This window comes from Xyrauchen texanus, chromosome 22, assembly GCF_025860055.1.
Source record: "Xyrauchen texanus isolate HMW12.3.18 chromosome 22, RBS_HiC_50CHRs, whole genome shotgun sequence".
In the NCBI taxonomy this organism is placed as follows: Eukaryota; Metazoa; Chordata; class Actinopteri; order Cypriniformes; family Catostomidae; genus Xyrauchen; species Xyrauchen texanus.
This window is the reverse complement of record NC_068297.1, coordinates 22,695,424-22,719,339: the sequence shown is the minus strand read 5'-3', so window position 1 is coordinate 22,719,339 and position 23,916 is coordinate 22,695,424. Positions and strand designations below refer to the sequence as shown.

Here is a 23,916-nt window from a genome sequence, read left to right as displayed (position 1 = left end):
GAGAAATGTGTCCTTTGTCAAATTGCCCATTAGTTTCAGGTAGTCTACATGGATCGATCTTGCTTGGATACCTTACATTTTTTATTATTTGATGTAAAATATAATTGTTTTTGCCAGGTTTCATTTCTATACATTTGATTTCTTTTTAATAATTGCAATAGTTATGGAAAAGTGGGTGAAGTTTATGCTTTGCTGTCTGTGAAATCATACCCTGATGGATATGATAAAGCCCAGAGGCAGAACCTCAGAAGATATGCCACCAAATTCAAAATCAAGGGTTAGTAGCCTATTTTAAGGACTAGAAGATTTGATCTTCAGTAACACAATTTTTAGCAAATCCTATTAATGCCTTTCTGATCAAAGGGATTTCACTTTACACTTAGCTGGAGAACTCCTGTTTGGAACCAGGAGGGCTATCAAGAGTATAGAAGAGGCCAGGAAACTCTTTAATGAGTTTCATTCAACTGAAATTGCTGGGCACACAGGCATAATCAAAACCAGATCTGCCATTTCTTCCAGATTTTTCTGGCATGGCATGACAGTTGACAATTGGGTATGTGTTTTCATAGTTGGCTTACTTTTTATAAATATCTGTTTTAAACAGTATAGCTATTAACAGAATATTTACTCAAAGGTGTATGAACGTGACAAAAAGGTTGGAAAATCATTGACTGCTGTGGATGCATTACAGTGCATTAAGGTAAAAGAGTGCAGTAGCATTTAAATATTGAGCAGTGCAATTAAAGTACACATGAGATTAACAAGTGGATTCTTTTTTGCAGGTGTCTGCAGTCTGGGAGCTGATTGTGATTGACTGAACCATTGACTGACCATTCCCCAAAAATGCAGACTGCTTTCAGTGGGTTGAGGCCTTTCCTTTGAAAACCCACCTGTGCTCTATTATATACAGACATGGCTGTCCGAAGAGAATTTGTCAACAATGTATGTGTATGTTTTTTTTAAAGGTTCCAACAGGAAGGAAGCTGGTTGGTATTTCAGGTAAATCAGCTTTTGTTCAAGCGTTCAGCTTCATAAACAAAGAGCAGGCTTTTCAGCTTCACAAACACTAAACAGACTTCACAGATACAGAATTGGCTATTCAGCTTCACGCATCTCTCCCTCACTAGCATTCTCTACGGCCTTTTCAAGCCCATCTCCATTGTCACTGTAACAAGAAACGGGTGTTACGCATCATTAATCACCAGGTGATTGCCCTTACTGCTTCCTCTCTCCCCAGTGACAGACACCCAACCACGTCCTGGTCCACAATTTTCTAAACATGCAAGAAACTAATTAGTTCCATTTTGTTAAAGTGAAGTTGGTTATAGATGCTACAAAACATTTAGAATTATGCAATTTAGAATACTCTCCACTGCCTCTAGCTCCATTGCTTCTGTTATCTCAGAAGAATGGCCTATATAATTTGTTAGTGTGGTGGTTAGCACTTTTGCCACCCAGCTCCAGGGTTGGGTTTGCAATCCCAACCAGGTAATCTAAATATCTTGCTCAACAGAATAGAGCGTGTGACCCAAATGCATTATAATCGAATTAATGGAAAACAGCCATTGATGGAAGAAACTGTGAAACATTATGTAAGATATTAATAATGTGTTTTGAAATATTGTTTTGTTTTTTGAAGCTCTATGACAGGCTTTGTGAAATATTGTGCATTCAGAGAAGTGTAACAGCAGCCTATCATCCCCAAACAAATGGTCTGGATGAAAAGACGAACGACAACATTAAATGTAACTTCAGTTGTTTATGTGTGATTAGGTTTAATATTAATAGATTATTATCTTTTTGTTTTATTTACATTTGAACTCCATTTTAGAGCCCTCAAGAAACTGCTCCACAATCAGCAGAATGACTGGGATGTTTATCTGGATGCCACATTATTTTCTTTGCGGTCCAAGATGCATATCACCACGGAACACCGTTTCTTCTATTGTATGGAAGAGACAAAAGAGTGTTCCCTTCAGAGTTGCCAGTGAGTGCGTTTTAAATGTTCCCATCTTCGTTTCTTGTTGATTACTTTTTTGTTGACCTTATGATGTGTTAGATCTTTTTTATCATCTTAAGTTATTGTAATTAGAACAAGTTTTGAACTTCTTTTAGCTATTTATGGTCAGTAGGACTCATTGACCTGAGCTCATACAACTTGTTTTTTAGTTTAAATAGTCTAATTGTATTGATTATGGACCATAACAACTCTCTGTAGTAAATGTAGTTCATTTAATCTGATTGTCATAAGGTTTCATGGCTTTGTCCACACTGGGCATCAGAGCACACAAGGTACCCCCATGTACTTCTTTTTCTATTACCAGACTGTAAAACAGAAGGAAGCATACACCAAAAGTGCCAGAAGAAGTGCCAAAACGTTGTAAAACAGAAGGAAGCGTACACCAAAAGGGCCAGAATAAGTGCCAAAACGTTGTCTACATTGTTGGCGATGAGGTCCTTCTACTAAATATGAGGAAGCGTGGAAGGGAGGAAGAATAGAGCCTGATTTCTCTGGACCTTACATTATTGAAGATGTGTGACCCTAAGAACGACAACATTAAATGTAACAGATGGTGCAATTTTGAAAAACAAATACAATTTTAGTCACTTAAAACCATACAGAAGAGGCCAAACTGAAAGCAAGCCTATTGACAGTTTGAGAAGCACTGTTCCCTGTCAGCTAGCCAAAAGTAAGACTTTAATATTTGGCTCCTCACACCATTATGACTGATCTTAGCCCTCTGCACTCTCTGCATGAATAAAGTGTCCCTGGAACTTTTCAACAAGAAGCAACTTATCAAAGCCCTCAGTTTAAAAGAGGTAAAAGCCACTACAACACCTGTAAAGACTGCAATGGAGATCTCATCAAATGTTAAGCGACCCACACAAGAAGGTGTCATACAGTAGATAAAGAGGGCTGAGTTGACTGGTTTTGACCCGTTGGTCAAAACCATATATTGCTAGGTTGGCCTACCACAAGAGTTCATTTTTGCATGAGCGTAGTTTGGCTTTACGGCACTGTTCCTTTCAAGTTGGCCATTTTGACCAGTTGGTCACTATTTGAATGGTAGTTACAGGGAGTGGACTAAAATCACCCAAAGCACTTGTTTCCTTAGCCCATTATTCATATAATGAAAGCCAAAGAATGTCTTTACCCACAGGGTACAGTGCTAGTGCATAAGAGTGATGGATACCTTATGCTCTGGATGGTTGTCTTGTGTGAATCAAAGATTTGGTTACTGTTTTTAAATTATTATAAATGGAAAAATATAGGACTATTTCTAGCTCAGATACAACTTGTGGAGGAGCAATGTTCCTGCATAATGTAACATAAGCTAAGATAGTGGTTATATCAACCACTTGTAATGTTCTTGTTCTTTGCATGTGAGTTTAGGCCTTTTCTATTGAACACTTTTTTTATTTTGGCCCATTGGCCTTGTCAAGATGTTTAACCAGAGTTCTTAAAGTAACACTAATTTTGATATACATTCTATTCAGTGTGGATCCTCTGGGCTGCAAAGGACCAAGGGTGGGTGGAGTCAGTGATTGGGCCATACAAGCTGTATGATTCTTTTCGTACCCTGCAAGAGAAGCTGACTGATGAAGTAAGAAACAAAAAAGACAATGTACAAACAAATTTTACAGATGCATACCTTCACCTGATATGATGAGAACATCAGGAAAGTAATAATTAAATTTTTCAAGTTTGTATACTTGAACTGTAAATATTTTGTTCACAGAAACCAGTTCACCAACTAAGTGCAATTGTTAGAACGTCCTCTACCTTCCTGAGACATCGGAACTGTTCAGAGAACAATCAAATTGCTAGAATGTCTTGACGGCATTAAATTGTATCCTTTCTACAAATGAAGTTTCCAGTTGAGGACATTTGGGTGTGCCCTGTAAACTTGGGAAGACCATTGAATTGTTTTGGCATATGTTTTGAAATTGCGTAGCAGCAGGCATAATGCTTATTTATAAAATAATTGGTAAATATTCTCTCTTTTTTTTAAAGGCATATTTTGGTATGGTCTATGACAAACTACTACAAATATATGAAAAGAAATGGAGTATCAAGATGAGTATAACATGTACAGTGTAGTTTTTGACAAAAGCAAGATTAAATGTTTTAACAAATCTGCCTTGTCACGAACTGAACATTCATCAATAACTCACTACATGTGCTTTGTAGGCTTATATTTTAGATTGTCTGTATGTCGACAAAGACCTTGGTCACTGACCCTATCAGAAATGAAGGTTCTTATGAACGAAAGATTCTGCGGAACTGGTGGTAATACCAATTTAGTTCTTTATAAGAATGAAACCTTTCCAATTAAAAGGCCTTACCAAAGTCTCTACAATAATCAGGAATTTCCTAAAGATGAGAGAGTGGGATGCAGTAGGAGCGCGTTGGATGTTTCAAACCCTGTTACACGGCAATCAGATGGATTCCAGCATTTGTGGGGTATTGGTATTAGAGGTATGTTTTCTATTATTTGCATTTTACCTAATCTATTGGCCTAACGAGTTAACTGGAATTTAGAGGCAGGCAATGTAAACCTGAAAATCTTGAGATTGGTCTCAGATGATGCTTGCACGTTTGATTATAAATGTCATTGAAAACTGAACCTCCTGGTTCTTTAAGAGCAAAATGTATTTGAGGTTCACCTTTGTATAATACTACATGAGCAAATATGACAGTGTAAGAACAAGTTTTCTAAATGTGCGATTTCAAGGAATTTAGGGATTTCACTATCTACAGCACATATTCTTAGAGATTTTTCTGGATTGTCTCAATCTTGTGTCTAGGGTAATGCCAAAAAGCTATATTGAATCTCTGATCTTAAATCATTGAGTTGACACTACTGCCTTAACAGACATGCTTCTGTACAAAGTATAACCTCAAATATTTCAGGAACTTCTACAAAAACTCAATTGCTACAAATGCGTGTAAGTTTAACTGTATCTGAGATTCCTGACAGACCACAGCAGAATTGCATCAGTCTAGCTCAGATAAAAGGATTTCTGTTCAGTATACCTTTCAATTTTGGGGTTGTATGTGCTTGACAAGGATAACAGACTAGCAATAATAGTTGATATTTCATTTATTTTATGTATTTTCATTTTTATTCAAGTGTAGCAAAATCATTCCAATTTACTTGAAATCAGGGTTGTAGATTATCAAAACTTTTTAAGTAAGATAATTCTGAAAACATACAGTACTGGCTCAGGTTACTAAAAATTGTTAACTTTATTTTTTCAGGTACAATGTGACGTGCAGCAGATGAGCACATTTCGAATGTGTCAATTATGACAACCTTGTTTTGGGCTATCAAATTGTGCTACCCAAGCCTAGTTTTGACAAGGTTTAATTTAACCACTAAATATATAATATAATGCACTATTATACTATTAACTGCCACTAAATTACTGATTTCTCTCAATAAAAAAAAACGGCAAAGGCTCCGTGCAGTAGCACGGATCGATAGTGGGAACTGTCAGTTTACTCTAATAATCGCGCTACGCGTTAATCTGACGAAGTAGGACAGCTCGACAGAACACCGGGATTATGGTTACCATCCTGACTGTTTGCCTCACCTCCTTGACGCTTCTGAGTTTCTCCTCCGCACATTATGCAGAACAGACCACAAAACGGCGCCTCGATATGCAGAAAAGGACAGTGACTTAAGTAAATTCTAATGTAGTGAAGCTGCTACAAAATCTTTTGTTTTGACCCATCGAGTTCCAAATTATAGGAGAACATAAATTAGATTTTTGATGTATTTTAATTCACTACATTCATAAACGGGTATTACCCCCTGTTTATTTATTTAATAAACCATTTTTTCATTAGATTTGCAGCTAAACAACTATATCATGATTTATACTGTTACCAACAACAATATCATGATTTATACTGTTACCATTATATGAAATTAATCATACCACTCACCTTTTATTCTAAGACTGCAATATAAAGTTATCAGCCTCGCAACAAAAACATACACGTGTGTGTGTGTGTGTGTGTGTGTGTGTGTATAGTATATATATATATATATATATATATATATATATATATATATATATATATATATACACACACACACAGGTGAAACTTGAAAAATTAGAATATCGTGCAAAAGTTCATTAATTTCAGTAATTCAATTTAAAAGGTGAAACTAATATATTATATAGACTCATTACAAGCAAAGTAAGATATTTCAAGCCTTTATTTGATATAATTTTTATGATTATGGCTTACAGCTTATGAAAACCCCAAATTCAGAATCTCAGAAAATTAGAATATTACATGAAATCAATAAAAAAAAAGGATTTTAAATACAGAAATGTCGGCCCTCTGAAAAGTATAATCATGCATATGTACTCAGTACTTGGTTTGGGCCCCTTTTGCATTAATTACTGCCTCAATGCGGCGTGGCATGGATGCTATCAGCCTGTGGCACTGCTGCGGTGTTATGGAAGACCAAGATGCTTCAATAGCGGCCTTCAGCTCTTCTGCATTGTTTGGTCTCATGTCTCTCATCTTTCTCTTAGTAATGCCCCATAGATTCTCTATGGGGTTCAGGTCAGGCGAGTTTGCTGGCCAATCAAGCACAGTAATACCATGGTCATTGAACCAGGTTTTGGTACTTTTGGCAGTGTGGGCAGGTGCCAAGTCCTGCTGGAAAATGAAGTCAGCATCTCCATAAAGCTTGTCTGCTGAAGGAAGCATGAAGTGCTCTAAAATGTCCTGGTAGACGGCTGCGTTGACTCTGGACTTAATAAAGCACAGTGGACCAACACCAGCCGATGACATGGCTCCCCAAACCAACACAGACTGTGGAAACTTCACACTGGACTTCAAGCATCTTGGATTGTGTGCCTCTCCATTCTTCCTCCAGACTCTGGGACCTTGGTTTCCAAATGAGATGCAAAATTTGCTCTCATCAGAAAAGAGGACTTTGGACCACTGAGCAACAGACCAGTTCTTTTTTTCTTTAGCCCAGGTAAGACGTTTGACATTTGAAGCCCATGTCCAGGACCCGCCTGTGTGTGGTGGCTCTTGATGCAGTAACTCCAGCCTCAGTCCACTCCTTGTGAAGCTCCCCACACATTTGAATGGCCTTTTCCTGACAATCCTCTCCAGGCTACGGTCATCCCTGCTACTTGTGCACCTTTTTCTTCCACACTTTTCCCTTCCACTTAACTTTCTATTAATGTGCTTTGATACAGCACTTTGAGAACATCCAACTTCTTTTGCAATTACCTTTTGAGGCTTTCCCTCCTTGTGGAGGGTGTCAATGATGGTTTTCTGCACAACTGTCAGGTCAGCAGTCTTCTCCATGATTGTGAATTCAACTGAACCAGACTGAGAGACCATTTAAAGGCTCAGGAGCCCTTTGCAGGTGTTTAGCTGATTAGAGTGTGACACTTTGAGCCTACAATACTGAACCTTTTCACAATATTCTAATTTTCTGAGATTCTGTATTTGGGGTTTTCATTAGCTGTAAGCCATAATCATCAAAATGATATCAAATAAAGGCTTGAAATATCTTACTTTGCTTGTAATGAGTCTTTATAATATATTAGTTTCACCTTTAAGTTGAATTACTGAAATTAATGAACTTTTGCACGATATTCTAATTTTTCGAGTTTCACCTGTATATATACACACTCATAGGTAGAATACTCTGACTCTCGAACCAATGCACATGGCACCATAGGACCACCTATCCCCCTCTTCACAACCTCATCACTATGGTAACTATGACAACCACATCATCTTCACCACTTAATGTCTCTCACTGTTCCTGTTCAGTAGTATTCTCATACTGAAATCACAATGTGTCCTCTGTAAGAATCATATTGTAGTTGTTATAAATGGAGGATCTCAGTAAAAGGCAAAGAACTGCAATTTAATACTGCTAATAATCCAATTGATTGTACCTTATGCGAATCAGATCCTGCAAACATGGTTTATTTAACAAAATGAAAGCACCTAGTGCAGAACAGATGAATATTAAAATGCACACCTACAACCAAACGTTCATGTCAAACAAACATGTTTGGGTTGAGGGGTTCCCTCCCAATAATTGATATTAGTTTTGCTGATGCAGTCTATTATGCATCGCTGTCTAAATGTCATAAAGATGTTGCAGGGACTACATAATGTGAAATGATCAATCAGATCAAAGAAGGCAGGACTCCTGTTTTTATAGAAACCAAGCAGTAATTATTCAGTTACTCAACTCGTGTTGTGAATGTTAGTGCCATGTACTGTGTGTTAGTAGCTAAACTGCGATATGTGCCCTCTATTTTACAAAATAAATTATATACCCTCAATCATTTCCAAGGAAGCAAACTAGAAATTTGCCATTTTATGTACAGTTTGTGCTTCGTAATGTCATTTATAATTGTGAATGTGAAAAAAAAAAAAAAACATGAACAGAAAAGTTTTCAACATATCAGGCTTTATACAAAAAGTGAATGTGTGCATATTGTGAATGAACTGAATGAATGTGGTTATGAAGTAGCCTTTCAGAAAATTAATTTGAAAACTCAAAGTAGGAGAGTTATCACCCTCAGATTAGATCTAGAACATTGTAAGACTTCATTGTGTTTTTAGGTTGTGGCAAGGACACTCATATTTGCAAATAGGCATACTTGACAATAAATCTGAGCTTTACTAACCATTTTCTTACATGAATTCTGAATTTTGGACAAGCTTAAGCGTCTTCTTTTGGTAGAGACCAGGGGTTCAAGAACTATGACCATTTTATTTTGAGTATGTCCTTGTCTAGTCTGTGCTCAAAAAGGAGCAGTTAAACGAGAAGTTTGCTTATTGTAAATTCTGTCATTTACAGGTTTTTCCAAACCTGTGTGCAATTTTTTTTTTTGTAGTTTGTGGCAAAGAACATTTTAAATGTGGACATTGCCTGTTATCTATATAATTATTAGGGCTTATTAGTCAATTTAGTACACAAATTCAGTGCAATCAATTACATAAACTGTTTATTTTGTAAACAATTATATTAATTATGTCCCAGAGCCATAATAAGGAATGTTCATCTTTTTATGAGTCCCCATCAGCAGGGGGCAGTAAGCGCAATTTCAGCTGAACACGCAACGTGCAGCTGTACAGGCAACAAACCACACTCACTGGGTGCTTCTCATTTCTGAAACTGAGCGTCCTCATTTCCTTTCCTAGGTTCCTAACTACACCCTCTTAAGAAATGAGGTAAGGATGGAAGGAAATGAAGATGGATCAATTGAAGCAAGATGCAAATTGAAGCAAAATGAAATGTCCTTGCTCACTCATGCGTCACTTCAGAGCACATTTTTGTGTAGCTGCAGCACCTCGGCGTGCTTGCCTGTATGTTATTGAAACTTTATTAATTATTTATTATAAATCCAAATAATTCATGATGCACTGTTGAAGTATGTGACAATTATGGATTAATTAAACTACAAAGGTGAAACATGAATTTAAAAAGTTGTGTGAGATGTAAAGGGGGAGGAGAACTTATATGTGTGTCAGGTGCTTCAGCCAAAAAGTCTTCCGCATAGGATACTCAATTGTTTCCTCGCTCAAGCGTCCTCAACAATCTTCCTCTGTCCTTGATCATCATCTCCTTTTGTGCATTTAGAGAACTGGTATGTCCTTAATGATGGCAGACTTCGATTGATTTTCGGGTCACGGGATCGAGGACAGAGGAGAGAGTAATGGAGGATGCACAATTTTGGAAATTGTGACAATTTTATGACGCAACACAACCAGAGTAAGACCCTACAAAAGCATCCATCTGATGCATGTGTACATGGTGTCCTTAGAAAAGCCCTTATAAATCTACCTCAGACAGATTGACAGGTTCAGTTGCATAAATGGATTGCTTTTTGGCCAAAGCAAAACCTGATGGAGTTGTGTTTTATTAATATGATTCTTAAACCATTCTTAAAGGAAAATTTCATCCAAAAATGAAAATTCTCTTATAATTTCCTCACTCTCATGCCATCCAGGATGTGTATGAATTTCTTTCTTCTGCAGAACACAAAGATATGTAAAAGAACATTTCAGCTCTGTTGGACCATACAATCAGTATCGCCGCTCCCTATACTCATACTACGCAGTCTTCGTAGGGCACCAACTCCCTAGGTGGTCACCATCTTACCCTTGGAGGGCACCAGAAAGTCCATCGGCTGCCCTTACACATAAGTTATTCAAGGACCCAAAAGCAGTTGCGGAACACAGACAATCGCTTCACGCTCATATCACGCGAACCACTACCCCTCTGCGTAGGGCATCAGTTTGGCCAGCTGCGGACCTGCATACAATGCAATTGAATGGTGACCAGAATTTTGAAGGCCCAAAAGGCAGAATAAAAGTAATCCATATGATGCCAGTGGTTAAATCCATATCTTCAGAAGCGACATGATGGGTGTGTGTGAGAATTCGATTATTATTTATGTACTTTAACTACAACTACACTTTCACATTCAACCACCATCTGGTTGGGGCTGGTCAAAAGTGTAGATTGATAGTAAAAAGACCTAAATATTGATCTGTTTCTCACCCACACCTATCATATCATGAAATGGATTTAAAACTGGAGCCATGTGGATTATTTTATCCCTCCTTTGTCATTTATGGACCTTCTGAGTGCTGGTCACCATTCACTTGTATTGTATGGACCTACAGAGCTGAGATATTCTTCAAAAAAAAAATCGACATTTGAGTTCAGCAGATGAAATGGACCTTCTGTTTTACCAAACCTTTACTCATCTGGCACAATACTGTAATGTATTTAATCTTAATTAGAATATTTATTCTATGTTTTAAAATTATTTCAATATAATAATTGTATCATTATTGCATTTTATTTTAGATTAATTTGATTAATTATTCAGAACATCATATCATTTAAATTGTATCGATTAACAGCCCTAATAATTATACTGTATGTTAGTAAATGAACTATGTGAACTTCAAATGAACCATGTAACTTTTAAAACCATAAATGATTCAATTTTATGTACCGTAATTTCAGGACTATAAACCGCAACTTTTTTCCCACGCTTTGAACCTCGCGGCTTATACAATGACGCGGCTAATATGGATTTTTCCCGCTTTCAAATTTTATTAAAAAAATAAAATTAAAAAAAACATTCCGTGACGTGCTTAGTTTTTTGGCGGCGTGAAGCTTTCATTAGACCAATGAAATTGCCGAACGGGTTAAGGTCAAAACAACTTTTTTTGTTTACTGTTTAGATTAAATCGAGCGCGCTCAAACTTCCCATCATTCTGATTACGGTAGTAATTTTGTCACCCTCACCATGGCAAAGACACGGAGAAACGCATATGATGCAGCTTTCAAGTTGAAGGCGATTGATCTGGCTGCTGCACGGGAGCTTGGTCTTAATGAGTCGATGATAAGACGTTGGAAACAGCAGCGTGAGGAATTGACTCAAAAAAGACAACTAAAGCTGAGGCTATTCAACTCCGACACCGAAGGAGATGACTTCAGTGGTTTCAGTGCACAGGACGAGGAAGATAGTGACCAATGACTTTCTTGGTAGGCTACTGTTTACTGCAAATGTTTTATTACAAGCTGTGTGTGGCAGCGGGGGTGTGGTCAAGCGCCCGTCCGGGAGAGAAAAGCTGTAAGGGCGCTTACACCTGCGCTAAATTATGTCTAACACCGGTGTCTAATTTCAAGTGCCCTGCTTCACGTGTCCTTCTATGCGCCAACACTAGACTGACGTGTGTCACTCTCTCAGCTCTGTGGCTGCTGCCTTTTTATGCCGCTCTCCCCATGCTTACTGAAATTAGACACCGGTGTTAGACATAATTTAGCTCAGGTGTAAGCGCCCTTACCTACCGATCAGCAGAAACGGCAATCAAATAAAAAATGTGAAATAATTCTGTGAGTATCTAGATGCTTGACTAAACGAGCTTAAAGATGGTGAGCTTTTGATTCAGAAACACTTACCTCAGCATGTTTCTTAGAGAAACGCCATGTGATGCTATGCAGTAGTCAACAGATAATGGTTTTAAGTGTCTTTCCTTAACCAGTACAATGTATTTTAATAAAAACCTTTATTACAAAGCAGGAAATAAGAAAATGCATATTATTTTGTGTGTTTGAGTTTTAGAAATGGCTGTATGTTTATTGTAACATGAATATTAATAGTGATAAAAAGATGTAATTATATCACAATATGTAGTGTACATGGGATTTATTATTTTCCACTCCCTTATGTTTTGGTTTCTGTACTTGTAAAACGCTTAATAGGCTCAGTCAGCATGCCCATGGAATACCCTCAAACCATGTACACAAAGCATGATGCATATTGCATAAAAAATGGCAAGAGCTGGAAGAAAATACATTCTGACTGGCTGGCTAAAATGCATCACAGGAGTGCACAGGTATTTATCAGATTATCAGGTAACAAAATGTTGTTTAAAAGTTACCAGGCTGCTACAATTAGTCAATTTGATTTTTTGTTAGATTTGCCAAAGCTTGCTAAATTTATGGCATTGAAGAAATTATACTGTTTGAAACAGATTATGTGATTAAGTGGTTATTTGATTGAGCTACCACTTTATTGCATGTCATACCAATAGACTAGACCATTAGAAAAATCTTTTCCACTAAAACAATTTCTAACCAATATGCATTACTTCTAGTCAGGCACAGATCAGTCTCCGCAGGCCTGTTTTAACATGAGTTAACTGTGTGATTTACTCCAAAGTAAAACTGATGTTTACATTACTGCTCAAACATAATTCAATCTTTTAGCTTCCAAATCAGAATTATGATTTGTTATCCAACATAATTTGCCTCCAACATAAATTTTGCCTAGGGCCTCTTAATGTCTTAAACCTGGCCCTGTGTCCCAATTTCGATAGCTTGGCAAACATTTGTGTGCATGCATGTCTGCGTGTATACATGTTTTTGTATATAAGTGAAGAAAATTTGAGAGAGAGAAACGTGGACAGAAAGCTCCTCCATTTGCGAGCCAAATGAAAGCACTTAAAATGCTTTCAAAGCGCTGCCTTTAAAGTCAGCAAGCTCTTTAACTGCAAACGCATTTAGAGATTGCTGCTTTTATAATAAAATAATGAACTGCAAAACCATTCATTTGGGAAGAATGTTTATGTTTCTATAAATCAAGCAATTACATGACCTATAAGATTTAACTTGCATCCATATATGTTATGTGAATTGAGAATTAAACGAAGCACAAGTTTCACAGTGCCCAGTATGTCCTTGCAGAGTGGATTTTTTATTTGGTCTGGTAAAAGGAGGAAATCTTTAGGCAAGATGCATCAAAAGAACTTATACTATAATACATTTTATTGGTGGAAGAGACCATACTAACAGCATGGATTTTATTCTGTCTTGTTGTTCAAAGCTTTACTGCAACACAGACCAATTTTACAATATGATTGGACACAACAGCTGCAGTTGCACAAAAGTTTGTTGGTGACATCTGTGCCTTACTACGAAAAGAATCTCTTGGGGGGAAAAAAGAGTGGATAAAGGATTCACTTTCCTCTCTCTATGCGCATTAAGTTGTCCGTGAAAATGTACAAATAATCAGCACTGCAACTCAGGACAAATACTGCATGTGGCAGTGTGTTTTGGTCACACTCAAAGACTAAGATAATGAAGGTTTTAGATCAGTGGTTCTCAATCTTTTTTGGATAAACAGCAATTTTTTTGAAAACATGAATCTCAATATTTGTGTTATTTGCTTGATGCAACTTTGATGCATTACGTAAGTTTTGTTGATAAATACAGCAGGCTTGCGAATCATGAATGTGAGACTAAACCTTGTGTTTCATGAATTCAAGCAGATGGAGAGCTATATCGGGGACCTAGAAAATGAAAATGTGAAGACAGAAACTAATAATAAAAGTGATGTTTTTATTATATTTAAAAAATAAGTGAAGAGACCAATAATATTGCATATTTTGTTCCACTGAAATGCTCATTCTACAGTACAACAATTATTTTGAGATGGATGCATATGTCAATTTTCTGGTATTAACAAAGGTAATGTTATCTATAACAACTATAAAAGTAAAAAGGTGACCCTGAATTTATGTGGCTAAATTATTCTGACAGTGTGACTGAGTTGGAACTCCATTCATCAGTTTCTTATTGATTCAAATTCTGTCATCTCTTGGAATTTCTGAAGGTAAACTAAAGACTATCTTAAGTACATGGAAGCATGGATCTTCATGGTTAGATGTAACGTGATTTCAATAACACAAACTATGGCTGCTCTATTTATTGTGCCGTATCCAACTACAGAGCCCCGCACCCCCTTGTAACCTAATGTCCCCTTCTCTACTAATTTGATCTCAGTGCCCCCTGGCATCCTTTGAATGCCCACTGGGGGGGCCAGTACCACCCCCATTGAGAACCCCTGCTTTAGATAGTTTTAGAAAGAGACTCACCTGTATATGATACAGGCACTGTTACGACATGTGTCACAGTTGGCGGTATCTTGCCCAGTTCGATATGAAAGTCTGTGGAGAAACAAGAGTATGATAAATTATATGTCCAGAAACAATAAAAAAAACTCATAACTGAGTATCAAATAAACAAACACATGGGGAGCGAAATGTACTAAACAGTTGCATCACTTTTGCATGTGATATTTTGCAGAAATAACTTGTGCTTTATTCACTAAACAACCTCAATCTGAGGCATCGATATATTAACATTAGCTAACATTTAAATTAGAAGCCTAATTTATGTGCTTTCCAATTCAGTCAGTTGGCATTACGTTTAATCTATTCAGGCATAATTGCTATGGGAGACCACAAGGGGGTGATATAGCATTTATTGTACTTAATACTGAAGGAAGAGTCAATGCAGTGCACGTAGCAGTCCAGAGTTGTGAATCTAGTCAGCATAAACACAAACGTTACAAAGGTTTTTATATTTCTTCAAGAATGAACAAAATGACGATGAGTTTGCAGGTTAGTGTATGAAAATTGTGAAACTAAGCAAATTGAACGATTAGAACTGGCAACCTTTATTATGCAATTTATCTGCATGTAGACTTGAATAGGTTTCATCCAAGCTGTCAAACCACAAAAAGACATTCTGTACTTGTAACTGAAAATGCATTGTGTAGGCTATCTGAAACGTACCGTATTTGCCATAAATAAAGTCTCACGTTACTTTAAGTCACACCCGGGTCAAAATCGCTTTGTTGAGGAAAAAAAAAAACATAAAAGTTGCATCTCTGTCGCACTGACAGAGGTTGCATGTGGCAGGCACTAGGAAACGGGAGAAGCCTCCAGACTTCTCTTCACAGATATACAGTACCTCAGAATATACATATCATATCACAGTATTTTTGAGGTTTGTTTTAAATGGGATAATTTGCTTATAGTAGTCGTGTGTAACAGTTTCTCATATTCAATGTGGAAATGTGTTTTACTTTCCCCTTCTGCATATCGCAGCCCCCTTTGTTATATCACAGCCCTGTTTCATGGCCCCCTTCAGCCTTTCGCAGCCCACTTTGGCATATCGTGGCCCAGTTTCGTGGCCGGCCCACCAGGAAAAGTTCTGGTTCTCCTGATGGTCAGTTCGCCTCTGCTTCGGACTATAAGTGGCATGACCTTTCAGATGATGAAAAAAAATGCAACATATATACTGGAAAATACAGTACATATGCACAATCAGGATTGGGGAGTAATGGAATACATGTAACAGGATTACGTATTTAAAATAGAAAATATAAGTAACTATTCCACTACAGTTACAATTTAAATAATTGGTAAATGATGCGATCCTAAGTGCATTTGAACAGCGGTGAAACACTTTCTTATGATGTGTTACATTCATACGAGCAGACAGAGAAGTTTGGAGCAGAGCAAAAAGAATAAACCTTGTGTAAAATTCAGCTTTACGCCAAGCTAAAATGCTATTACTAGTTGCGCCCCGTGGCACTGCAGAATTCTGTGCAGCCTCCGGAGTTATACCTGGGTGCCACAAACAGACTCCGAGCGGCAGCGTCTGGTGTGATTACCTTTTATAGCTGTTTCTAATTTTAGAATGCGCACATGTTGTCTGCCAGACACGTCCGTTAGCAACCACCTAACAATGCCCTAGCAACCACATGGCAACGTACTAAAAACCCACTCAGAACACATTAGCAATTTCTTCACAATCAACCACATCACCTTTGCATTGTGGTGGTATATTTTATAACTTATATCTATATTTTTAATCGTATTATTAATAAAACATGTAATTATTTATTGAACGTTGTCATTTTTTTATATTGCTGCTGTTCACTGTAATACACAATCTTTTGTAGGTTATTGCTTTACTCTGCCTTGTGCCCAAGATTTCAAAGCATCATGTGATGATGGAAGTGACTGGGATTGAATTCCCTATATCTATCCAATGTTCATTTATGGCCCTTTGGCTTTAGTGGCATTAATGTATGTACAAGGGGATGATGGATCATGCACTAGCCAGGCATACTTGAGATGGTTTTGATATATTATTTGTGTGCTGGTGCGACATTGTGACACACGCCTCGCATTTCTCCAGAGACAATAACAGGGCTGTACCCAGCAGCCATGCAGTTATGCATTTTCATTAAAGCTTAATGAAAGCCTAATTGTATCACTTTATCCCTCTGAGCGTTCAAGTGTCAGGATAGTCATTGATATTCTGTGTTCGGTTCGATCTGATGTTGCTGTAAAGTTTATAGTGACAATATTATCTCCAAATGCAGAGGATTGAAGATGAACAGTGTTTTGCTGCAGCCATGCAGTAAAGCACATTACCTTTACTGAAATTTTACATTACTTTATTTACAGAAGTAGTTCACCTAAAAATTTACTAATGTCTATAAATCTTCAAAAATGACAAAAAAAGAGAAAAAGCACTATAAAAGTAGTTCATATGACTTTATTGCTAAATCTGAGGAACAGAACATTAGTTGAAATGAATCCTCTGCTTTGTGTGAGGAACCAACTAAAATGTAAGTCACATATTTAATAGAAACAACACAAAAGAATGATTCATACACAACTCACTCAGTCGATGATCCAGTTGCAGAGGTTCTCAAGATAACCGCTCACTCGAAAGAAAGATTAGCGGTGCATAACGACTTCAACTTGGTCTGAACCTCACGCAAAGCTTTTGTTTTACTTGTAGTGCTTATAGGATAGCACATGAGTGGCCACCTAGTTTCTTAGAATGAACGTTACTATCACTACATTTCTCAATTCTACGTTTTTTTCTTGGTGAATGAACACTAGAGGCGCTACAGCAATTGTACGTTTAATTCACTTTCACACAAATCACAACTATTACGGCTGACAGGGGTGTAAATAGTACTCAGAAATTATACTTGAGTGAAAGTATGGATATTGAGTGAAAATTGTACAAGTATAGTATCAAGCCAAAAACATACTAGAGTGCAAAGTAAAAAAAAGTGTTTACATTAAATTGTACTTGTGTTTAAAAAGGTAAAAAGTAACTTTTTTCCTAGCTCTGATGACTGTCATATTTCTCCCCCAGTGGCATTCACAAACTGGTCATAGAATCATGTTACATTAACTAAAGTTTTGCAAAATTATTTTTATGTGGCCTGTTGTACATAAAGAAGTTTCCTGGTGGAATGAACAGTAGAGGCGCTTTCACTCAAATCACAAGTAAAACGGCAGATCATCAGTTCATTAACGCTTTTCACCTTGTTTCAATCTTATTACATATAAACACATTTACTATAGCGGATGACTAATTTTAATGTTTGCATCACATAGCCAACTACATTTACAAGCTTGTTCAAGTGTAATCAAATTGTGCTGTAGCTCAACTGATAGAGTGTTGCATATGCAATACAAAGGACTGGGATACAAGTCCTGAGGAGCATGCGAGCCGAAAGCACCACAAAATGACGTGGTTGCTTCAGAAATTGTGTTTTTAATTTGCTTTTAATGACACTATCAGTTAGGTTTAAGGTTTAGGGTACGTAGGTCTGTTTTGTTGATTTAAATCTCAATAAAACATTAACCTTTAAAACTTCAACTGTTCTGGAGAAAATTACACTCACTTTTAGTGCCACGCAGTGGACATTAAACTTCGGAACTGCCCTGAGATGTGTAATGAACCACATAATTGTATTTGTTTATATGTTGCCACAGTCACACAATGTTCGTTGTATGGGAGGAGGCACTTACAAATTGCAATGTCAGAGCACCCAGCCCCTTGAGACATTGGGAAAGATAAAAAAAATCAAAATCAAAATAAGCTTTGAAGAAAGTTTTATTATTATTTTCATCATTATAAGTGCTGGTTTTATAGTTATTATTATTAGTTGCCCAACAACAACAATAATAATAATTCTGGCTTCCCGGAAGTGGGGAGGAACCCCAACCAAACCCCTTCCCCGAACTAAGTGGTCCTTCCCCGTATCTCCCACTTCTCCTGTCTCTCTCCCCTCTCCTTCCCAGATTGAGGTACCTCCACGAGTAAGGTAGGGAGGCCTGGTCTGGTCTGCTGGGGCTACGGGGAAGCCGGGTTCTTCCAGGATCAGTGCTCTGCGATAGAGGTGGCGACACTGTTCTGGATCCCTGACCCTCCGCAGACTGCCTCTGATCGGTGTTGGGGCATATTGTGTACCAGTAAGTCTAAAAGGGGATACATACCACATATTGGTGGATTGAGGCTGTCCTCAAACCTCCATTCATCAATGCTTGGTGCAAGACGGTGCATTGGGAATGGATAAATGGGTAAGGGTGCGGTGTGTGCACAGGGATATTTACATGTATCCAGTGGCTCCCATTGAGGTACTATTCAGGGGATAAAAGTATAGAGTAGAGGTTGTGGTTAATTCCCTCCTCACCCATCCACTGATTTTGGGGACGAATTGTCCTGGTTTTAAGAATCTATTAAGGAAAATATTTGTGGATGAGTCCTGTAGAATGTTGTCTAGTGTGTGACGTGTGATGCTATGGCTGGAAAGGCGGTACCAGGTCCGTCTACGTATAATCCGCATCATGATGACACAGGGGATAGAGTTACCTTCCTCAGGGGATTCCCTGAGGAGGATTTCCCTCTAGAGCAGTAACTGGACGAGTCTCTCAAACACGTATTTGACCAAGTGTGAATAATCATTGGTGAAAAACTCTGGCCTGATGTCGCACTCACATACTCATATTTTTCTATTATCAAAGGTAGGTTGTATCGAGTGATGCAGGACACTCAAACGAAAGAAAATACAACTCAATTGTTAGTACCGAAGAGTCGTTGGGAAACCCTTTTCCAGGTGGCTCATCATAATCCAATGGCTGGCCATCTAGGGCATGAAATAACACTTTACCGAATAATGGGCCATTTTGGGCCATCAACCTCCTAAAAGCATGGAGGGAGGCGGTCCCTGTGGCCCTAGCAACATTAGTCCCGGAGAGGGCGGAGCTCAGACCAGAGGTGACTCTCAAACCAAATTAATTCACCCCAGTCCCTTGTGGAGACCACCTCTCACTGTCGCAGCTCACAGACATAGCCAAGTTACAAATGGAATTTGCAGACGTGTTCTCACCTCTCCCCAGTCGCACAAACCTCATAGAACACTATATCGAGACCATCCTGGGGGAGGTGGTTTATAGCCGCCCCATCGCCTTCCTGAACACAAAAAAAAGGTTGTTAAGGAAGAATTGGAGGCGATGCTTGATATGGGATTAATAGAATAGTCGCACAGCAATTGGGCTAGTCTGGTGGTTCTGGTGCCTAAGAGGAAATGGGTTGGTCTGGTTCTGTGTAGAATATCACAAAGTGTATGCAGTGTCCAATCTTGACACATATCCAATGCCTTGGATTGACGAATTGCTTGATCGGTTGGTCGCGGCTCAATTTTATTTGACACTGGATTTAACAAAGGGTTGTTGGCAGATCCATTTAACTCCAATCTCCTGAGAAGAAAAATTTCTTTTTCCACACCGTTCGTCTTACACCCTTCCGTTCGGTTTGTTCGGGGCCCCAGCCAATTTTCAGCATCTCTTAGACAAAATCCTCAGACCCCATACAGCATATGCTGCTGCATATTTAGATGATATTATTATATATAGTAATGACTGGCAGTGGCATATGCAACATCTGAGAGCTGTCCTGAGATCGCTGTGATGGGCGGGGCTCACGGCCAACCCGAATAAGTGAGCAATTGGGTGGGTGGAAGTTCGGTATCTGGGGTTCCACTTGGGCCACGGGCAGATGCATCCCCAGGTTGACAAAACTGCAGCGATCACAGCCTGTCTGAGGCTCAAGACCAAAAAGGAGGTGAGAGAGTTTCTGGGGCTGGCAGGCTACTACTGAATGTTTGTGCCTAGTTTTCTCTGACGTCACCAGCTGCTGAATGATCTTACTAGAAAGTGGCCACCGATCAGGTCCAGCGGATGGAGTCGTGCCAACAGGCTTTTCTAAAGATAAAGTCTGCTCTTTGTGGGGGGAACTTTTATAAGCTCCTAGTTTCACTCTTCCCTTTATTTTGCAGACTGATGCATCGGACAGGGGGCAATGGGCAGTGCTCTCGCATGAGATGGAGGGTTGCGAGAGCACTAGTGCTGTACATTAGTGAATAAGTTGACTAAGTACAGCAACGTGGAGAAGGAGTTTCTGGTGAACAAGTGGGCTGTCCTCACTCTCCGCTACTAACTGCAGGGGTAGGCCTTCACCCTCTGTTCAGATCACGCACAACTCCAATGTCTCCACTGCATGAAAGATATCAACAGGTGAACCAGGCACTTCAGCCATTCAAATTTGGGGTGATCCACAGACTATGAGTGCAGATGGCTCTGGCAGACTTCCTCTCAAGAAATGGGGGAGAGTTGGCAGGCCGTATGTTGCCCTGGCCGGAGTCGGGCGGTGGGGATATGTGGTGTAAGAGATAGCTGTAAGACTTGTCACCTGGGTTGTAATTATCTGTAACACCTGTCTCTTATTGTAGTAATGATGGAGGGAGACTCAAAAGCCGCACCAGCTCAGAGAGAGAGAGAGAGGCGCAGGCAGGCAGGCACACTGCTGTGTTGCATGTTTGTTGGTTTTAAGTTTGACATTAAAACTTTATCTCTTCAGCCGGTTCCCGCCTCCTCCTCTCCCATCCTTAAACTGTTACAGCTTATTTTTCACACTATTACTCACACACTGCTGTGTTATATCAAAACGCTAACTATGAAACGTCATTAAAAAAATTTAACCATTAGACTAACCTGATAGAGTGTTGTACTTTGGACTCTGAAGTACATGGTTCGAGACCAGTCAAGCATGCAAGCTGATACATAAGACGACAGTGTCATAAAAGCGGCACAAGATGATGTGGTTGCTTCAGAAAATGTGCATTTCATTTCACATTTTGTTTTTGGACATTATTGGTTAGATTTAGGCATTGTTTTAGGGTGAGCATGTCCATTTTGTGTCCACCTCTCATTTGATTTTAGATCACTATTGGTCATGTTTAGGTTAAAGTTTTAGGTTAGGGAGTTACGTTTACTAATTTTAACCTCCATCTAATATTTACCTCAATCTAATGTTTACCTTAAAAACCTTGTGTGATTACGACATGATTTCACTCACTTTTGGCGCCCCCTGATGGACATTTGACTTGGAAAATGCAGCCAAACAATAAGCATGTCATTTAATTTTGTGAAAATGTTGCCACTATCAACTAATGTTAATGAGGCCAGGCTGTATATTAAAATTTTTTGGTGTGCTTTTATCATGGTCACTTTGAACTGCTCTAATATGGAAAAATAGATTTGTGAAGTTTCTTTAAAATTGTCCTTCTGTGTTTCATTGAAAATAACAGCATACAGTTTATTTTTCTTAAAATCAGGACACCACATGTCAGAGCAGTACAGAGTGGTGCTTAAAAGGAAGAAAAATCCATCAATATGGTCTGAAATAAATGAGAATGGGATGAGAATGAACCCTTCATTATGGTAGAAGATGAACTATCCTAAGGTCAGGGAAGTCAAGCATAAACAAGGTTTAGCAGTGGAATATGGCATTACTGGTGGTCAAGGTGACCTAAAGAATAGCCACATGTGATTTATCGGGCGTGTATGCACGTGTGCGTGCGTGTGCCTGGGCTGGTGTGGGTTTAAGAATTACTTTGTCCATTAAATAGATCGATCATTTTTAGTTGCTAGGTCATTAGCCATGTCTACTGTCCCTGTCACTATTCTCTTAACACGGGGAACATGAAAGTGAAGAGTACAGTAATATTATGTACATATTTCACTTCTTTTTAAATACTTATTGATCAAGCTGTGTGCATGCGCATCGCTGAATCACACATTGGTGCAATGAGTTTGTCCCTGGTAGCTGGCTCACAGTTATTGCAGACATCAGCACTGTTAAAAAACATGCAGTGCCCTATCACTGGAGGTGTGCCCTGAGAGTACAGGGAGGTGGCACGTTGCTGCGCTCCTGGAATAACCAACGAAAAACTGACTCTGGCAGCAGAAGCTTTCCTCACATTACACACTGTAATAGTGTGCTAATGCATCTTTACAGGATGAATTCACAATGGTTTGGTATGTCATTGAAATTCATTGTATGTTAACAAGATATTCCTGTGTTTGAAAATGTTTTTTGAAAGTAAGATGAGACAATGTCTGTAATGGTGGCAGCAATAGCGAAAGACAGATGTACTCCCACAAAGTCACATGACTTCAAGCACATCCCTGCCTTGCTGGTTTGCTGGGCTCAGCTTGACTCCCAGCATTTTCAGGCTGGTCTTTTTGATAGCTTTAGAATGGTTTTGGACAGTTTTCGGATGGTAGACCTGCTACACCAACTGAAGATCAGCTTGGCCAGGACAGGAGACAAACCAGACCAGCAAACCAGCTTAGGCTGTTTTTTTTTTTTTTTTTTTTAAATGGGATAGCTGAGCTGCAAATTGCTTATAGATAAATTCCTTGTTGATCATTGAAGAGAAAATGTACAGAAGCAGATGGAAGAGGAAGCATAATTGATTGACACTGAACTGTGTTGTCATACAGTGTGAAGCCACAGAAACGTATTGACAGGGTGATGGTATTCCAGTAGCCTCAAACCACAGCTGGGTATGGCTTGCAAAATCCCATTGTATTCCAGCAAACTTTTTGGCTGATCAAGATACACTGGGAAGTCAATGAAACACTAATAAGCCAGTCCTGATAGTGATTAAAAACAGTGCAGGCTGCTAAATATGCATTTGGTAACATCATTGAGTGACTGTCCTTGGAAAGCACTGAATAATAAAAAAAAAAAAAACACTACCATTATCTAATGCAGTATAGTGGTGAAATGAGCCTTGGTGAGTGGAAAAAAGCATTTTAAAGTAATTGTGGAGATGGTGATGTATTGTTGCTACGTTAAGGTACCAGCAGGTTAAACCTATCCAAAGGCTTATTTATTCATCATAGTTAATTATTCTAGAATTGCCTCCCTTAAAAACTAGAATCACAGAATGCCAGAATTAAATAGTTTTATTCAGGGATGTGCACAGACATTTTGGGGGGCAGGAGTGGAAAAAAAGGGCACTTCTCATAATTATTAATTATTTATTTATTTTTAAACAATACGTTAAATATATTAACACAACTCTAGACTGCCTTACCAATTTATTTTAATTCCCTCACACTCATGCAATTGTTTCATACTCAACAGATTTCAACAAAATATTGAGATTTTGGTCTATTTTGCTTCCATGTCGTCTTTTACTCTAATGGAAAGAAAACTTCCAAAATACACATTTAGATGGTGTTTGTTTTAAGCCCCCTACCCTCCGTCTGTTTGCATCAGTAGATTTCTTCTAAATAAACCAAAACAAGTTAATCTGCATATTTATACATACAATTTCAGGGGAAAAGACTCTTGATGTAAGTCATAAACTGGG

At 38.5% G+C, this 23,916-nt stretch overlaps 1 protein-coding gene across 1 annotated transcript in view; it reads right to left on the bottom strand.

Annotated features, from left to right (window-relative positions):
• Window positions 1–23,916, bottom strand: part of insyn2ab (inhibitory synaptic factor 2Ab) — a 71,899-nt gene that overhangs the window by 18,782 nt on the left and 29,201 nt on the right. Inside the window, exon 3 of the mRNA XM_052154177.1 lies at window positions 14,465–14,536. Within this exon, the coding sequence (XP_052010137.1) occupies window positions 14,465–14,536 (72 nt within the window). The remainder of the gene's footprint in view (window positions 1–14,464; window positions 14,537–23,916) is intronic.